Below are 19,350 nucleotides of genomic sequence, written 5' to 3'. Positions count from 1 at the left end.
CACATTCTTCACATTCTTTCAACTGAAATTCAAAATAACTCATGCAATGTTCAATACATGTAATGACCAGCTCAAAATATCTCACATTGGGTCAATTTGGGTGTCTCTGCCAAACTCCTGTGGGAAAAAATATATACAGTATATATAACATGAGCTGTTCCGCTGGGTCATAAAGTCAGCTCCTTCAGTATGCATTCAGATACACGTTTAAACATGTACAATAATATTTTGGTAAAGTTTTACCAATTCACAGTCAATTTGTGTGTGTGTGTGTGTGTGTGTGTGTGTGTGTGTATTCGTGGTTTAATTGCTACAAAAGTCCCAAGGTCTTGGACCACTCCGATGAACGGTAAATGTTTTAAAAATGAGTTTCGGTTCAAAATGACCTGAGGGAAAGGTGATTTACTAAGGTTTGTGCTAGGCAATTTACTGGTATTTGCACCATTATTTACGGCTTAAACCAGACGCGAATTTGTGCTGGTAGATTGCGTTGGTCATTATGGAAATGATCCGGGTGCGTCTGTGTTCCTCAGTTCATTTGAGTCGTCAGTAGATCACGCGCAGAACTTTCCACTCCCATCGGCGCTGTTTTTTGCACAATGCTAGGTGTCTTAAGTCAAAACTACATTGACTTTGCACGATGCAGCCACTTGCACACTCAGTATTGTATTGTAGAGATTGATTGGTGAGTGCTGGTGTGTGATATGGATCTGTAGTATGGATTTTAGTGGTGAACTACATTCATTTAAAGAACTACATTACCTACGCTCCACTGCTGTTCTTTTCTGCCTACAGGCCTTAATACGCCCACCATGCATGCGTGTGTGAGAGGTTAATTAAGTGTTGTATGTGTGTGTATTAGAGCATAATGGCTCCCCCCATGTTAGTTACAATACAACTTTTCCGTTTTACCCAGAAGGCATTGTTTTGAGCACGCTCTGAACGGAAAAGTCCCTTTCTGCAACAATGGCTGTCAACATGCACATCTAAACACACAAACATGAAATGTAGTTTCCTGCATTTTTGTAACCCAAAAGTTTTTTGGGTTTTCGTGAGGGATCAGAGGTCAACTGTGCATCCATGTATTTGGAGAGAGTGTGTATGATTACAGGCTGTCCAAACTAAGTACACGCTTCTTAAACACACACTCTAGAGCCCCTTTCACACAGAGGTTCCGGAAAATACACTGAAAATCGTTTGATTTTGTTTGATTCACACTGCCAGTGATTTTCTGTAATCTATGAGTGCATTCACACACCTTAAAGATACTTGACATCAGGATGTTGATGTTAAGGTTGCTTATGATCTGCGTTTGTTCTCAAGAAACATGCTCGTACATTTTTTTCTAATTCGACCATAAACTAGTGCATCGCATACCAGTCGACTAAGCTGGTAAACGATCTCAGCTTCAGTGTCATTTCTACAACACACCCCTTACGGCATCAGTCCTGCCTTTTGTTCACACAGAGAGTGTCCGGGACTGATCTCAGCAATGTTACTAGGTCCACATTCTGGGATCAATCTCGGGATATGTTTGCGTTCACACAGAAGGCACTGCAATTTTCTGAAAGGGGCTTAAAACAGCAGTTCTCAACCAGGACAACAAACTTCCAAGGGGGCCTCAAGATGATTTAAGATCATTTAAAATAAAACAAAATAAGCATTAAAATAAGCTAAAACAAATAAAAAAAGGTTGAGATAAGGTTTCCTACACCAAAAATAGTCATTATTGTTTTTTTTCGTGACCACGTTCCACCCTCTCTGACTCCTCAGTTTTGTCTGGTAATGCTAGTCATGCCGAATTTACCAAGCGGGTAATCCATCAGCCGGAAACTGAAGCCTCGCAGGGGCCTCCATTGTAGCAGACCATCACCTGCTGTTAGCATTCCGTTGACTCCCATTCATTTTGGTGTCACTTTGACAGGGAATAAATTTACATCTGAGGCGTCCAAAGACTTAATTTGTCCATTATTTATTTCTAAAGAAACACGACAATGTATAAAAGGCTCCATTACTTTGTATCTTACGTTATGGCCCCGTAGAAGCCGTTTTTGTAAAAATAGGCTAACGATTGCGTCATAACCACACAAATCTCTTTCCACTGTAGAGAAAAACCGTGTAGAAAGGAGAAGCTCGCAGGCAATCTTTTACTGTCTATGAGGCAATCGGGGGGACATAGAGGCATAAAGTCAAGGGAGAAGCCCATAGATAGAGAGTCCATAAAAGAAACAGGACAAAATATTTCAACAACGTTTTTGAGGAATTAAGTGATTCAGATTTGTCATGGCACAGCTACTAGAAGATTTACAACTGTCAGACTGTCGTCAAGCTCAGTTTGAGCCTGCGCAGTCGCTCAGCCATCAGGAAGTGAGTGCTTTAATCGGGCTTCAGTTTTCTCCTTTGAAATCAAGGGGGTCGCTGTGTCCATTTCTTTTACTGTCTATGTAATTTACACACTTTAAATCTTTAAACAGGCTGTTTTGCTGCTGCACCTTTAAGATTTCTATTGAGAAATGATCTCTGTTATGATTGTGTAACCTTTCCGTAGTGGAGAGGGTCGAAGTTCCTATACTGAGTAAATGTGGGCAGATTTATGTAAATGTTAGGGCTGGATGATTAATCGAAAAATAATCGAAACCGAAATTCAGAGCCTATAACCGACGTAATTTTACCATGTCGGTTATTTCGGACTTTTAATCCTATTAATATTTCCGCCCACTGTGTGTTAATGTACTTTCCCCTTAAAACATATTACCGCGTGTCTAGTCACGTAACTCCCCCCCGTCCAGTCTGCGACATTGAAGCAACATGAGCCCCTTTCACACAGTGCGTTGATCCCGGGAAATTGCCCGAACAAACACCTTCTGTGTGAACGCAAAAACGACCCGGGATTGATGCCAGGTTGGGGACATAGTAACATTGCCGTGTTCAGTCCCGGAACGCGCGCTGTGTCTGTGTGAACAAAAGCCGTAATGAATGCCGTGTCGTAATGATGGCGCTAAGCCGGGATCGTTCGCCAGCGTGAAACGGTTCGTAATGCGCTAGTTTATGATCGAATCAGAGAAAAAAATGCACAAGCGTGGTTTTTCAAGAGAAATCGCAGCTCATAAGCAAACTATAGACGCCGCTGGGACATGTCACGTGTCTTTGCGGGTTGTGTGTGCCTGTATGAACGCACTCTCTTGATTCCGGAAAATCACTGGCAGTATGAATGAACCAAAGTCAAACGAACCCGGGTCAAATCCCTGGCCACTTTATCCGTGTATTTTCTGGAATCTCTGTGTGAAAGGGAACTCAAACACTGAATCAACTCAGCAAAAGGAGCCGCTTGTAGTCTACCAAAGAAACACGCGAAAAAAGAGAGAGACTGAAAACGCCCAGCAACAAGTGCCTCCACTCCACAAAGCAGGTTTCGATAACACAATCATTTACAAATGCTACACAATATGAAAAGGATTAGTTTTTTTAGTTTTATACAAGTTATATTTTACTTTTAAGATGGCAATATTTACAATAATTTATTTTGTTTACAAAAATAACTATTTTCTAAATTTTTAGGAAACTTTCTTTTTACATTAAAACTTAATTACTTTTTTATAAGACGTTTTTATTTCAAGCATTGTATGCTTTGTTTGATTCAATTGTTTGAAATATTTAGTATAAGTATATATATAAGTAAGCATTAAAAGCTATCTGTGTGTTTCCTTATTTTAGAATCACAAAGATAGGATTATGCATTCTTTCATTAAAAAAAATAACCGTGAACATATTTACAGTATAAGCCTTGCCAGTGACACGTGAGAGATTTTTTTTTAAATAATCGTTCAATTATCGTAATCGAGGTAACTTGTTCGATTAATCGCGATTATGATTTTAGCCAAAATCGTCCAGCCCTAGTAAATGTTGTTTGTAAATGCAACAACTCGTTGTTGTGATGTGATGTCACAATAGCAATGATTTCTGAATGAGCTGTGCAGTTTAGAGTCTGTCTAATTGTGCATGTGAGAGTATTATTTAACAGATATTACTTTGAACAGGATGATAAATTAAGAAATAGGTGTGTGTGTGTGTGTGTGTGTGTGTGTGTGTGTGTGTGTGTGTGTGTGTGTGTGTGTGTGTGTGTGTGTGTGTGTGTCTTTCTCTCTCTCTGTAATTACAGCCCATAAAATTCCAATTATGATAAAACCCCACAGACGGGGATTCTAGTTTATGTAATTGCCTGTGGGAGCACGTTTGTTTGGTGATGTTTATCGCCAGCAAGGCTTGTATGTGTTTATTTGTATAGTTTAATTGTGCTTATTATATAAAACGACTCTGATCTTGCATTGATTGCTGGTTGTAAGTATCCCACCCTCCTCTTTCAGTGACAGATCGTTTCTCTTAATGTATCTGTCATCTCTCTGATAACCAAAACTGTTCTGTGAGTTCGTCAAAGATGAAGCCTGAATAAATTTCACAAATCGTCTGGGGTTTTTTGATCTGTGGCAGATTTTTAATAGTAAATTCTTTAATGCAAAAGCTTCTTTTTTTTGTCCTTTTGATGTGTACTACTTTTGTCTTGTGAATTTATCCTTCTGTATTTTGTTGTTTTCCAGAATCCCAGAAGTCTCACCTCTCCTCTTTCACGATGAAATTGATGAAATTTCATTCCCCGAAGATTAAAAGAACTCCATCTAAGAAAAGCAAACAACTCCAGCCAGAGCCTGCAGTGAAGACTCCAGAGAAACCCGTCAACAAGGTAAAGCAACTCTACTCTTTCCTTTTGAGATCTACAGTTACTCTTCCATAACTCTACAGTAGTCAGTATTAACTAGCTACTAACTCTATAGTTATTCTACTGCTGCTTTTCCACAGTAAACATTACCTTTCCACCCTCTTACCTCTACAGTTACTCCAAACTCAACCCTCTCAACTTTACAGCAACTCTACGGTCGCTCTACATCAGTGAACAATAACTCTCTACTTTCAATTCTGCAGTAAATCTGCTACTCTACCACAGTAAACATTCACTTTCCACCCTCAGAACTCTACATTAACTGCACTACCCTTCTACATCAGTGCACATTAACGGTATACCCTCTTAAATCTACAGCAACTCTAGTGCTGCTGTCAGTGAACATTAACTCTATGCTTTAAGTTATACAGTGGCTCTACTGCAGCTCTATCTCTGTGAAGATTATCTCCACACCTTTATAGCTGTAGTTTAACTCTACTGCTTCTCTGTCTCAACTCTACTGTAACTCTGTTGCCACTCTATCACTGCAAACATCGACTTAACATCCTAATTAATGTACTCTCAATTCTACAGTAAATCTACTGCTGCCCTACCGCAGTAAACATTTTTAGACCCTCAGATCTCTACAGTAACCCGACTGCCTTTCTACATCAGTACTTTAACTGTATACCCTCATAGCTTTACTGCAGCTCTATCTCAGTAAAGATTATCTCCATGTCTTTTTAGCTGCAGAATAACTCTACTGCTGCTCTATCTCAACTCTACTGTAACTCTGTTGCGGCTCTATTATCGCGAAAATCAACTTTCCATCCTCTGTAACTAAAATGAATGTCTTTTAACAGAAGGTGAGTCGATTGGAGGAACAGGAGAAGGAGGTGGTGAGCGCTCTGCGTTACTTCAAGACGATTGTCGACAAGATGAGCGTCGATACAAAAGTTCTCCAGATGCTTCCTGGTTCAGCTAGTAAAGTTTTGGAGGCCATATTGCCTCTGATGCAGGTAGAGGCTCGGATACAGCACAGGTGAGAGGACCAGCACTAACTATGGTTTTTCAACGTGTACCATGGTAATACCGTGGTAATCTTAAAATATCTTCAAGTACCATATTAAATAGAGTGTTATATGAATGGATTTTACAGCTTGCATGCCGCCTCTCTCCATTATTCTCCCTCTCTCTCTCTCCGCAGCTCGGCAATGTCCTCCTGTCATAACCGCGTCTATCAGAGTTTGGCGAATCTCATTCGTTGGTCCGACCAGGTGATGCTGGAGGGCATCGACCTCGACGACAAGGACACCGTGGCAACCGTCACCACGGTGATCAAAGGCGTGCTGGATGGTGTGAAGGTGAGGGGATGAGATGAGTGTTTGTGACAAGGTTAAAACAACACTGGCATATTTATAACCGGAGTGTGTGCGTTTGTAACAGGAGCTGGTGAAACTCACAATAGAGAAACATGAGCAACCGTCCCCGACGTCCCCCAACAAACCAGCGCCTCCTGTGACAAAAGCTGAGAGGTACAGTCATAAAGGCCCATATGGATTTATCAGGTTTGCACAGAGATTGTTTAATAATGTTTCTCTCTCTCTTTCTCAGTGTGTGTGAAAATCCTCTAACTGAACGAGAGAAAGCGATCCTGAGTAAAACCAAGCCCATTGTCACGCCCACTGACAGCTTGACGGACATGTCAGAGGAAGAGGCTCCGCCCAAACCTCCTCTACCAGGACTCAAACTGGCAGAGCATAGGTATGACAGCGTGACTTGGAAATCTGAAATTGTTGTTTGTGGTTTCAGAAAACGGAAAAAAGAAACTGATAGATTCTCAAAACATATTTTTAAAAGACATATTTAAAAAAATTTATTCTGGGTTAATTTTTCATGCTTAAAATCAAAGACTTGAGTCTGTTGCCTTGTAGGATTGCTTTCTGTTAAATGCAGTTGGTCATCAAAGTATTCCATACATTCACTGAATACAAACTGAAAACTGCAAGCACAGTGAATGTTAGGCTAGTGTGCCATTCCAAACTCAGACCTTCATTTTGGTTCTGTCTCAAATCATTTGATACCTCACTGTTTCCTTTACAGCCGACAGATTAAGGTAAATACGCTTGTGTGTAGAGTGTAGGATGCATTGATGAGGCAAACATCAAGTATACTTTAGGTGTGCGCTGTAGTGTATACTCAGGGAGTATATTAGCGTGCATTGAGTTGAGTAGTGAGCAGAATAATTTGCAGTATGTAGTATATTTAGTGATGGTAATTTACGTCATGTTCATTCTTAATTCTACTTTCCACAAGTAAGTATCTAAATATATTTAAATGAAAAGACATCCGATACACACGCACACATTCATGTGACTGCATCATCTCTCAAAGGCGTTTGGCTTCCGTAGCAGAAGTTTTTTCATTTACGTTTTGTCTGTAAGTAGAGACATGCAAGTAGTAACTGTATCATACACACTTTCTGTGAAGGGGAATTACAGATGTTTGCGAGTTATTTTTGCTGTCTGATGATAAGAGCTGTGTGTGTGTATAGGGTGTATGAGAATATGTTAGAGTACTTTAGTCAGAGTACATGCCATACTTAATTTAACATCAACGAAAACAAGCTGTAGTTCATTCAAAATATCACACTACTTAATGTCACATTTCATTCTAACTAAGTTTTGCAATGGAAATGTGTGTAAATGCTCATTTTCAATAAATGATGTACTAATAAATGGGCTGATATTTAGGTATTTTATGATTAACACAATTTCAATTTATTTTATAAGTGAATTCAGTTTATATAAAGTAAGTAAATGTTCATTTAAAGTTAATATTTAAAGTATTTTGTATCATTAAATCGGAATTTTAATGCTTTTTTTTAAATGTCTGATAATCCATATGCAAAAACTTAAATTCGTTTTTTTCTGCTTTTAGAGACAACTCAATCCGTATTTTTGTAAACCTTTATAATAAAATACTGTGCATCAGGGGTGTCATGCAAGCAAAAATTCTGGGGGGGGCACAATCTGAGACGTTGCAATTGTTTTCTGACGGGTGATATGGATCATGTTAGGAGGGGTTAGGGGGTTTCTCCCCCTGAACATTTTTAAATTCTGGCTGCTAAACATACCATTTTAATGCAGTGTGGGAGGAACAGAAATACCTTAACGGAGCTAGCAGCAACCCTCCTCTATCTGAGGACTAAGTTAAAGTATCTATTTTGTAAGTTTATGTAAAAGACAGGTTGATGAAAGAACTGTAAGCTCAAATTCAAAAGCTTTTGAAGTCTACTTCATTAAAGCATGTTTACACACACACCTACTGTACACTTACTACAGGCCTACTACACATGATTTTAAAAACAGTACCATTGCAGTTTTTATGTTATGATTTTAAATTGGTATGTGACCTAAGAACGATCTTACATTAAAGGTGCTGAGGTCTGACTTTGTGGGGGTCTGAAATTAAGTTATTTTAATATTAATATGTGATGAAGGACTTTGAAAGAAGTTTGACAGATTTCAGTGCTGAATAAGGTTAACACTACCCCGTTTATTTGAAAATGGTTAATATTTGACAGAAATGTAAAAAAGTAATCAAATCCAATGTAATATGTAACATTACTTTAGTAAAATCATTGAAATACTGTAGTTACACTGCTCATTATTATATTTTAAATAAGGAACTTGTAAAGAGTACAAATTTTATGGCAGGCAGTAACGTTAGCCAGCTAGTTTACGGTTAGACTAGCTATCGATAGCGGTACACTGACACAACTTAAGTTAATGCTCTGAATTCCCAGCTAATATCAAATCCATAACTTTTTGATCAAGTTAAAATTTCCAGGTCAACCACAAATAATCCCACTACCTTTTAATATCATCCGATAACTAATTCAATGCCGATTTGTTGCTTTGCCCACTTACCACTTCAAGACCATCTGTAAAACATTGCCAGCTCAACGTGCGAGACGAGCGAGTTGCTTGCACATACACAGCAAAGATTATAGAGCGCTACGCGCATAGGGGTCTAGATGTGATATACACAGATACCATATTAGGAAAAAGGGGCGGGCTGATGCTGATCGATTTATTACACATCCAGAAGAATACATTTCAGTCGTTATAGGCTCTGGTAATTATGGAGCATATTAGGAATAAAGTTGTGACAAAAAAATTATCAGGGAGGAAAAATCTGAGGGGGCACGTGCCCCCTCACTTTGAATGGGCATGACGCCACTGCTGTGCATAGTCAGAAATTATTTGGGACATTTCATTGGCACTATATGTTTTGTCCTAGACTCTTTGTTTTTTGTAAGTGTTTGTCAGTATATCTCTCTTTTAATATATAACAACATGATATCGGCCATCAGCCACCCTGCGCTCTAGATTTTGCATCACAGTAGCCATTGTTAAACCCACTGCTCAAGGTATTGAAGAAACTGTACATCCGTCCCTCTCAGCCTGAATTAAATCTGGCATCTGCTCTAATTAATATCACTTTGTTTGTTTAGCATTTCAACCACTGTATCTGTTTCTCTCTCCATCATCTTTGTGTCCTTCAATCACACATCATCTTTGTCTTTCTGCATTTTCTGGTTTTCATCCATTTTTTTCTGGAAATGTATGTTCATCTTCTTCCTCTGTACTCTGTGATCGATTGGTTGTCATGGGACAGGAACAGGATGCAGTTGTGCTCCGATCCTGTTGCCGGGCAGCGGAGGGCCACAGCGATGGAAACGTACGTTAGTCAATGGTGTACTACTGTGTGCATTTTGACATCACACAGTTACACCCCTCGGCCTCCCTGATTGGAGGGTGGCCCATACCTGCATGTGGTTGTGTGGCATTGTGCGTCCAAATTGATTGCACATAGCAGAGGGACGGCCAATCAGAGGAAAGCCTGATTGCATGGCTGACCAATGAGGCATAGTCCATAAATCCTAAAAGAATGTGAATGGAATTTCTAAAAATAATTTGCCGTCAATCATAAAGTATCCTAATGGGGATAATTTTGTAATAAATAATTTAGAAGTTGTGAAGAAAACAAAGATTATTGGAATATAACTTTCACGCTTAATGTGTTACTAGCTGTTTCTCTGTCATTATTTGTGGGATTTTCTAGCAATTTCTGAGTGAAAATTGTTTCTGCTCCAATTTTATTCCAGTGTAGTTTCCAATAGGAATATCATAATTCTCAATAGAATATTTCTTTAGTGCATCAAAAGAGAATTTTCAGGATCTTTTAGATAAAAATAAAACCCGATAAATGTTCAGTAAGATGAAAGTGTTCCTAAAATCCTGTAGGATCTGATTTTGATTCTTAGAATATTCTAATTTAATCCTTTTGGATTTTATGAAACCATTCCAAATTTTAAAAAAAAATTCCTAATGGAATCCTGTGCACATTCCTTCAGGATTTTTGCCTAGAGATGCATCCCGCTCTAATCCTTCCCATTGGGTGTTCTGTGATTAGTTTATTCTAATGTTTCCATGGTTACCTGGTAGAGCTTCATTGAAGTGTAAAGAAACGGCAGGGAAACCCAAGATCCGAACTCACCGCCCACACATTCCACTGCTGTGCTACTTTTATGTGTGTGTTATGTGTGAGTCTGTCCAATTAAATTCCTGGCTAGACCCTCGCTAACTGTGTGTAGACTGTCTGTGCTCGTTTCTTTTGACCTTGTTACATGGTTTGTTTCATACTTGTGAACTCATTTGCATATTTATGCATAATGTGCCCATAGCCCGCCTGCTCTGCCTCCCAAGAAGCGACAGTCAGCCTCCTCCCCCACGCGTGTTGCCGTGGTAGCGCCGATGAGTCGAGGATCATGTGGTCTCAACCTGCCTCCTGGAGCTCTGAGACAGGTACAGCTCCTGATCATGGCCTTTGAACTTTGACCTTTTGTAACAACCTTAATTGATTTTTGATTTCTTAACTTAAAAGTGAAGTATGTAATATTGAATGGTGTTTGAATCTGTATTTTTATTGTTAACTGAAACCATTAAAAACATTTTTGTTAATTGAAATAAAGCCAAAATAAAAACATTTGATAAAAAATGAAAATTAACTGGAAAAGGTTTAAGGTGAAGTACTAAAATTAATAAAATTCAAATAACTGTATAGAAATATTTGTGCTGTCAAATCAATTAATTGAATCTAACATAAATGTTTGTGTTTGTGTGTGTGTGAGTGTGGTTATGTGAGTGTGTGTGTGTGTATATATATATATATATACACACACACACACACACACACACACACACTCAAATAACCGCACTCACACACATGCACCCACACACAAACATAAACTTTTATGATGGATGCAATTAATCGATTTGACAGCACTAATATATTTAAAAATATATACAGTATATGTAAAGAATTTACTAAATATATAATTACCTATAACACCATTAATTAACAAGAATTATTAAAATAATATATATATATATATATATGTTTTAAATAAAACCATTTAATTCGTTCTCATTTTTTTTATTAATGTTAATTTCATATTCTATTTTTATTCATTCATTTATTATTCATTTAATTGTATTTTACCATTAGCCCTATAGTTATTTGGCTTTATTTGCATAGCTTTTAAAATACAAATGTATTTTTTTGTCATGCCAATAAAGCAGACCAAACTGAAAAAATGGCATTTCAAGAGAGCATTGAACTTCAACATTAAGACTGATTCCAAAACCTCTCATAATGGTTTTGCATGTCATTGTAATGTGCTCAAAGTCCAGAGAATTCCTTTACAACCTCAGTGTGATGCTGATGTTTGGTTTGTTCTGTGGTTAAAGCAGCAGGAGTTTGATGTGGATCTCCTCCAGAGGCGTTTCTCCGGCGGGAGCCAGTCGTACGGTGGGGATTCGCCTCGTCTCTCTCCCTGTAACAGTATGGGAAAGCTCAGCAAGTCCGACGAGCAGCTCTCCTCACTGGAGCGAGACAGCGGGCAGTGCTCTCGCAACACTAGCTGTGAAACACTAGGTATACACACACTATTACACTGTTTGGTTTCTCCCTCGTTTTCTGTCACCAGATGGAGTTTGGGTTCCTTGCCATGGTCACCTTTGGTTTAAAAGACACCTAATATTCATTAATATCATAGATTTTGACACTATCAGATGTGAACAAAACTTGAACTGAATTGAGCTCAATAGTGACACTGTTGTCTTCTGTAGAGCTGCTTTATAGCTGAATCAAATTTGGGTTTATAATTGACAAATTTTGCAACATTGACACTGTTATTAAATCAACACTGAACTGACTATAGCTGAAAAATGTCACTATTGTCTTCTGTAGCGCTATTTATCGCTGAATTGAACTAATTTCATAATTGATGAACTTTACACAGTTATTGAACTAAAGTGAATCAACACTGTCAATAATGTCACTATTGTTATACAGCAGAAAGTTGGCATCATTGATTTGTTATTTTCCTGTTTATAATTGTAAATCCGAATTGTATAAAGAGCTACATAAATAATGACTTCTATTATGAATGTTTGAGTAAAAGTTGAAGGTTTTTTGTAAGCGTACCCTGATTTGATCCTCTGCTTTTTTTTCTATAGAGGGATACGATCCTGATTACGACTTCCTACATCAGGATCTGTCCGTCTCCGACCCGTTACCATTTCCCACCGGCACTGGCAGCAGTCTGAGCCCTCTCCCAGAATGCCACGGGGAGTCTCAGTCATTAAGCCCCGCCCAGGCCCCGCCCACCCACCCACGTTTTAGTGCTCCCGTCACCAGTCAGGCTTCCCTGGAGTACTGGACTCCACCCCTCAAACCTGGACAGACCAATAGGGTGCTTCCACCAGCCCTCCCCCAGAAGAAGCGACGATCCGCACCCATCTTATCAGCGTACCCTCTTTACGAGCGCCTCCCATCGCACTACGATAACCTATCAGAAGAGGAGCAGCCCACGCCACCGTTCCCGCTGCTGACGCCAGTGTCACCCCTACCTCAGGTCAACGGTGGAGACGAACTCTCACAGTATACAGACGCCGACAGCCCGCCACCGCTACCAGAGAAGAAGGGCAAACAGAGTAAGAGAAAAAGCTGCACAAAGTGATAAATTCGCAGTCAGAAGAAATTTGATTTTTAATGAACAAGTGAATCTCTTGAAATATCATGCAGGAACACGCCTGGGTCTTATTTCACCCCAAAAGAAATACATAAGATATTACATTTTGAAAATGAAGCCAATTTTTTTAGGATCTTTAGGATTTTTATGAATTGCCACATCGTCACATGACCCTTCAGAAATCATTCTAAAGTTCTGATTTGGTCCTCAGTTGTTGTTATTGTTGGTGCTTGTTTATCGATAATCGTTCTTATTATTATCAATGTGGAAAATATTGCTGCTTGCTTAATGTTTTTATGGAAACCAACTGGGATGCATTTTTTTTTTTTTTCAGGATAAAGCCGCACAACTATTTTCAACATTTATAATAATCAGAAATGTTTCTTGCTGAAAATTCAGATTTGATCACAGGAATAAATTAAGTTTTAATATTAAACTAGTGAACAGTTATTTTAAATACTAACAATATTTCACAATACTACTGTTTTTACTGTATTTTTGATTAAATAAATAAAGGCTTGGTGAACATAATAGACTTAAATTATTAACTAATTATTACAATTTTTGACCGGTAGTGTATACTGTTTTTCAGTCTTTTTTTATTGTGATACAGAATTCAAAACCAAGCAAATGCCTCTTTTTTTGTATTTTTAACTGTGTTTTTTCTCTGTAGTATTGCAGTACATGCAGTTTGTGGAGGATTATTCGGAACCGCAGCCGTCCGTCTTCTATCAGACGCCTCAGAGCGAGAGTATTTACGAGCAGCGGAGGAACAAGCGCTTTCAGGAGGTTTACGGCTTGAACGATTCCTACAGCAGCTCAGACTCTGTGCATGAACCCGTCCCACCGCCAGCGCTGCCACCCAAACAGAGACAACTGGTGAGTTATCATCCAATGCATGTTATCAGTGACATGTGCCTGAGGGCATTGAGCGCGGAGCAGGTCAAAGGTTAAGCTCTGAAAGGTGAGAGGTCAAACTGAGGTTCTTTAGATTAGGCCCCATGTGACTGCTCTGGTGGACACGTCAGGGTCACTGTAAAGTCAAGTGGAAAACACGGATTAACTATGTTTTTTTAGTTTTTTGTAAAAGAGTTACAGATTAGATTAGATTCTTTACCAAACCGGAACTCTCATGCTGTGGGGAATTTCTGCCTTTTCTGCCTGAACTTTATTTCAATGGTCCACTTTAGATGTTCTAATAACTATAAGTAACTTTGCAACTACATGTCAACTAACTCTCATTAGAGTATTAGTAGTTAGGTTTCGGTAAGGAGAATAAGTTGACATGTACTTATAGTCAGTAGAATGTTTGTTGGGGAGCATCAGAATAAAATGTTATCAGATTTAAAATGTTATCCCCCCCGCCTCCCTCCCCCTGTTTTTGCAGCCATGTATCTATCCACAATGTAGCCGCACCACCAGGAAAACGTTTCTCAGGTCTGTCGGAACGCTTAAAGACGGGACACACCAAGCCAGCAGTCGGGCTGTTTTTGAGCATTAGTCGGCTTCGCTTTTTCTGTGTTTTTTTCTTTTCATTTACTTCCAGTCCTGGACACTATTATTAAACAGCGCTGAGACATGCAGTGAGAAACTTTATCATTTGACGCACACCTTTGGTACAAACCACAAATCACTCGATGATTAAACTAGTTTTAAATCGGATGAAACAGCCTCAGCATTCCCAACAAGACTGATGAGGGAAACAGGAGAAACTTTGTGCCATGAAAGAAGTTAAAAGACTTTCAAATCACCAAATCACCACCCTTATTTACCATGAATGTACTGTAGTAACACTGACTGTATGTACCATGGTTTCGGCAGAAATGGGCATTTTTATATTAAATACTATGTTATAGTAATTTATATTGCATTAGATTTATTAGGTTGGTATGTAGGGGAATATAATTCATTTTTGTTATGAAATTATGGCAGTTTGTTCGTGAATTATTTGTGTATAGATTTTACCTGTGTTTAGGCGTTTTTATTATATAACGCATAGATTCATAATATCATTTGACAGTGGTAGCTAGTAGCCATGCATGGTTTTACCTGTGGTTTCCAAGTAAGTCTCACTGTCAGAATATTTTCATTTAAGCCTTTAATAATTATAAATAAAATAATTCTTACCAATAGCTATAAGCTTGTATAATTCATATATTTGTTGCAAGGGAAATAGTTCTACACGGCTGTAAATGACCAAGTTTTTATTTACTATGGTCTTTTATCTGCATACTGTTGGGTATCAAGTTCCTAGTAAATGCAATACTAAATGCAATAGCTTATTTATTAAAACTGTTGTTATAATATATATATATACATATACACTTACTGTATATACACACACCAACACATTTAAACCAGCTTCTACTTTTTTCCAGCTGAGTTAATATAACTCTCTTTACTTTACTGACTTTTTAACCTGATTTCTTCTTCTTTTCTTTCCTCTGTCTCTCTTCTTCCTGTGCCATGTTTCTGTCTTGTGCTCTAGGCCTCCTATACCTCTCCTTCTTCATCCTCCTCTTCCTCTTTTTCAATTCTCCCTCCTCCTGTTGGGCTTCTGGAGGAGGCGGAGCCTGCTCTTGGTCTCAGCCTATCAGTGTCTAACTCCTTCCTCAGTGGCCACGCCTCTTTGACCACGCCTGTGGTGAGTCAGCAGTTTAGGAGTGGAGTGAAAAGGACATGTAAACAATTAAGAAGGATTTTTTTTCCTCTCTCAAAGTTTTAAGAAGTAAAGTGTGTTAAGAAGAAGTCTGTTAAGTATTTCATGGCTAGTATTTAATAATACAATTAATATATATACAGAATACACAGAATATAACACGTTTCATGAATGAAGCCTATTATACTCTTTGTACGTCTGCTTATGTATCTGTATTCAGTGTGTTCTGGCCATTTTGTGTGTGGTTTTTGGCACACATGTGCTTTTCATATGGTTTTGTCATCCTTTTTAACATGTCTCCCTGGGGTGGTTATTAAACCGCTGTTCAGATGTGACTTAAAGATTATTTATGGAGTTTGCACGTCCACTTTGTCCTTTTTGGGTTTTATTTGGTGACTTTTGGAACCGGAACCAAAGCTGTATTAAAGTTTAAGTCTAAAATCTTATCTAATCTTAATTTATCTGATTATCTGGGTTTAAGGTTTAAATCCATGGCTTATCAAAATGCTGTTTAATCTTCATGTAGCATTAAAGATCACGGGTGCCCCTCATACATACAGTACATTATTTTACTGAATAACTCTGGCCTCCAGTTGCATTGGATTTCACTAATACCTTCTAGTGCTTTATTAAACACTTTTTTACTTTTGCTCATTGCATCAAAGGTGGCTTGTGTAGTCAAACTTTTGATTGGCATAAATTTGGCCCATGTTTTGTACACAAAAAAAAATGAATTATTTAATATATTTTTATCTCTAGAAGTTTTTTTATTAGTCTTGACATTTAGAATGTCATTGGGTATTTTTTTATCAATTGTCATTGATTTTTATCAGTTATTTTCTGCAATGCATCTAAGATGACCAGCTCTTGCCGCATGTTCCATGTATCTTACGATAGCTTATGAAGAGTTGTGATGTTTTGTCTAGAATTTCAGATTCTACTGTTGATAGTATCATCCAAAGAAAAAAACATTATATACAACCAGGCATGACATGTTTCTAGCATCAACTTTTTCTGTCCTCACTGAATGTGTCTGTGTGTGTGTGTGTGTGTGTGTGTATATATATATATATATATATATATATAGCTTTAAAAAATGCTATGATGAAAATATACAATGAAGATGCTGAAAGAGTCTGTTATTCCTAGTGTTATTATTGTTTACTAAAACTATTAAAAGTCATTTGTTAATTGAAATAAAGCTAAAATAAATGAGAAATTGAAGTTAAAGTACTTAAGTTACTAAATCTGAAATTAATATAAATGTATGATAATTAATAACATAAAATTACTAAAACAAAATTAAAAGGAAAACTGAAAATATAAAAATAAAAAGCTTTCTCAAAATGTTAATAAATACTACACTGGTACTGAGATCAGCAAGCTGTTATTTGGAGTGTTTCTCCCTAGTGATGAGTTTTTTAAACTAGTTTGTCATGGTAACGGAATCTGGGAATTGCTCTGGAATGTTCTTTGCTCTTGACCCCTGACCTTAGAGGTCAGAGAAGAACCAATATGATGTTTATGTGAGTGAGTGTGTGCCTAAGGAAAGACTGAACCATTTCGTTCAGTAAAGTGTGTGTGTGTGGGGCAAGATTGTGAGGCTCCATATGTATCCCCCTACCACACACACTCTTTCTATCTCTTTTCCTCACTCCCTCCTCTGAGTCTCTGTTGGATGCTTACATTCCAGAATGTCACAGATGGAATAGAATGGGGGAAGCTCTTCCCGATCTCTCCGGGAAACATGTTGGACCATGTTTGTTGAGCTGTGTGTGTGATGGGATGAATTGGAATGTTGTTGCTGGTGTTCCAGGCGAGTCCCTGCAGGTGTTTTAATCCCTCTAAGCAACATCCGGAAGTTCCGCCAGGATTTGACTTCTCCAGCGTTGTGTTGTATTGTCCGATAGAGTTTGTTCTCTCTTTAGTGGGTGGTTACTAATTTAAACTCGCAGTCCTGCTCTTTTACACAGACTAGAACATATTTCCATCTCTGTTCTCCTGTCTTTTTCCTTCTTTTCAGATTTATTTCAAATACTTCCTCTGATTCCATCTTTCCTCTCCCATTTCTTCTCTTTTCTTCTGTTTCCACCAGTCGCAGAGTTCTGACCCGATTGGCTTGACCAATGCCGGCAGAGCTCTAGATGGTAGTGGTGTCTCTAACGGGTCCTTGGCCAGCTCTCTGGTCTCTCTGGCCGTCTGTCTTCCTTCTGAGTCTTCTCTTTCTGACTCGCTTCTTACCTCTGCGGTAAACACACTCAAGAAAGCACACACACACACACACTTTTCAGTAATTATCGGAATATGGGCTTCTATTTTTTCAAATAAAGCAAATTATAATAACTAGTCCTTAATAACTGTCTTTGCATTTCTATCAAAAATATAACATTTATTTATTAACTATTTTGGTAACACTTTCCTTAAAGCCTTTATGTATACTAAAAAAGGTATTAATAACTTTGTTGTAAAAAACAACCAAAAAGCATTATGCAAGAATGTTATATTAAGAAAATATTGTAAATGTGTGTGCATAGATGCCATCTAGTGGTAAACCCATTCTAAATGTAATTTCTGTGTCTTATAACTTCAGTTTTCAGTGAAAAGTCTTGAGTTTTTTTAGTGAAAAAGATAGGTATGCTATTGCTTTTTGAAACAGATTGGACAATTTTCACATGTGGGATAATAAAATGGGGTCCTGGCCAGTGTTATTTTGATATTAATATATTATTATAGTTTCTGTTAATATTTTGGATTAGATTCTAATTTTCTGTTTTCATTTTATTTTACTCATTTTGTTGTTTTTCTTCATTTTTGCTAATTTTGAATAAATAAATAAATAAATAATATATCTATATAGTTTTTAGTTTTGGTTTTTACAGAGCCCCTAAACTTAAGGGACATGATGATGGAAAAATGCTTTTGCATGGAATTTCAATGCTTTTGCGCAAAAGTTTTGCACTCCCCTGAGAAAACTTGTGTTTATGTTTTGCGAGTGTTTTTTTCTCCATTCTCATTTCTTTTTTTTCCATCCCCATGTGCCTTTAGGGGTCTGGAAGTTTTAGTTAATTTAGTACTTGGAGAAATATTGCTTTTGCCACTAACTGCAATGAAAAAAGTTTTTTTTCAGCTAATGTTTATATTATTTCAAGTAATGTAAACGCCTTTTTGTATGCTTTTAGTTGTTTGGGAACGTTTAAACGACGACACTGTACCAAAAAAGGAAAAGTTTTTCCTTTGCGTTTTTCGCGTACAGATGACAATGTTGTCAAAATGATCCCCATTCACACAGATCTGCGAAAAAATGAAAAGAGAACACTGTATTATTATTGCCAGGCCAGTACAGTAGGCAATGAAACACTACATGTCTATAGACTGAACACGTTATATGCGCATGATGTCACCGCTTGCACAAAGTCGTGTTTTTGTAGTTTACGCGGAGACGAGAACGGTATTGTTTTTAAAAAAAAAATTGCACTTTGAAACCCGTTTTCAAAAGTTTGTTTTTTCAGGCCCCCAAAACGCAGTTGTCGTGTAAATGAACGTCCAAAATGCATATTTTTTTTTACAGTTTTTAGTTTAAAACAGTCTCATGTAAACGTGTACAATTTAAAATAAAAATTTAAAATAAGTTAATAATAATAATAATAATCCTGGTCCTGAGTTGTATCTAGAGACCAGAATATCATAAGCAACCATCCTTAGCGTAGTGGCAGCACTTTTGCTTGGAAAATCGAATTTCCTCAGAAAATGTAAACTCTTGTTTATTTATTTTGTGCCTTTAGTGGTATTTTGCACGTTTACTGTATGTCGTGAGACAAACCATGAGGAGCTTAAACAATGTTGTGTGTATATAGGTGAATATTCGATGCCTGC

At 37.7% G+C, this 19,350-nt stretch overlaps 1 protein-coding gene across 10 annotated transcripts in view; it reads left to right on the top strand.

Moving 5' to 3' along the window:
* Positions 1–19,350, top strand: part of rapgef1b (Rap guanine nucleotide exchange factor (GEF) 1b) — a 43,833-nt gene that overhangs the window by 14,438 nt on the left and 10,045 nt on the right. For 2 of the 10 annotated variants that reach the window (XM_077194388.1, XM_077194385.1), the window contains exons 2-13: positions 4,596–4,738; positions 5,578–5,756; positions 5,922–6,078; positions 6,161–6,249; positions 6,329–6,478; positions 9,398–9,460; positions 10,467–10,587; positions 11,536–11,719; positions 12,304–12,780; positions 13,492–13,697; positions 15,307–15,462; positions 17,573–17,725. In XM_077194388.1, the coding sequence (XP_077050503.1) occupies positions 4,596–4,738; positions 5,578–5,756; positions 5,922–6,078; positions 6,161–6,249; positions 6,329–6,478; positions 9,398–9,460; positions 10,467–10,587; positions 11,536–11,719; positions 12,304–12,780; positions 13,492–13,697; positions 15,307–15,462; positions 17,573–17,725 (2,078 nt within the window). Of the gene's footprint in view, positions 1–4,595; positions 4,739–5,577; positions 5,757–5,921; positions 6,079–6,160; positions 6,250–6,328; positions 6,479–9,397; positions 9,461–10,466; positions 10,588–11,532; positions 11,720–12,303; positions 12,781–13,491; positions 13,698–15,306; positions 15,463–17,572; positions 17,726–19,350 lie in introns of all 10 variants that reach the window. The other 8 variants (XM_077194387.1, XM_077194384.1, XM_077194392.1 and 5 more) reach the window with 6 other exon arrangements.

This window comes from Siphateles boraxobius, unplaced genomic scaffold, assembly GCF_051911475.1.
Source record: "Siphateles boraxobius isolate OS27281-9 unplaced genomic scaffold, OSU_SipBor_1 11, whole genome shotgun sequence".
Lineage (NCBI taxonomy): Eukaryota > Metazoa > Chordata > Actinopteri > Cypriniformes > Leuciscidae > Siphateles > Siphateles boraxobius.
Note: the sequence above shows the minus strand (reverse complement) of the source record. Positions and strands in the feature narration are given on the sequence as shown.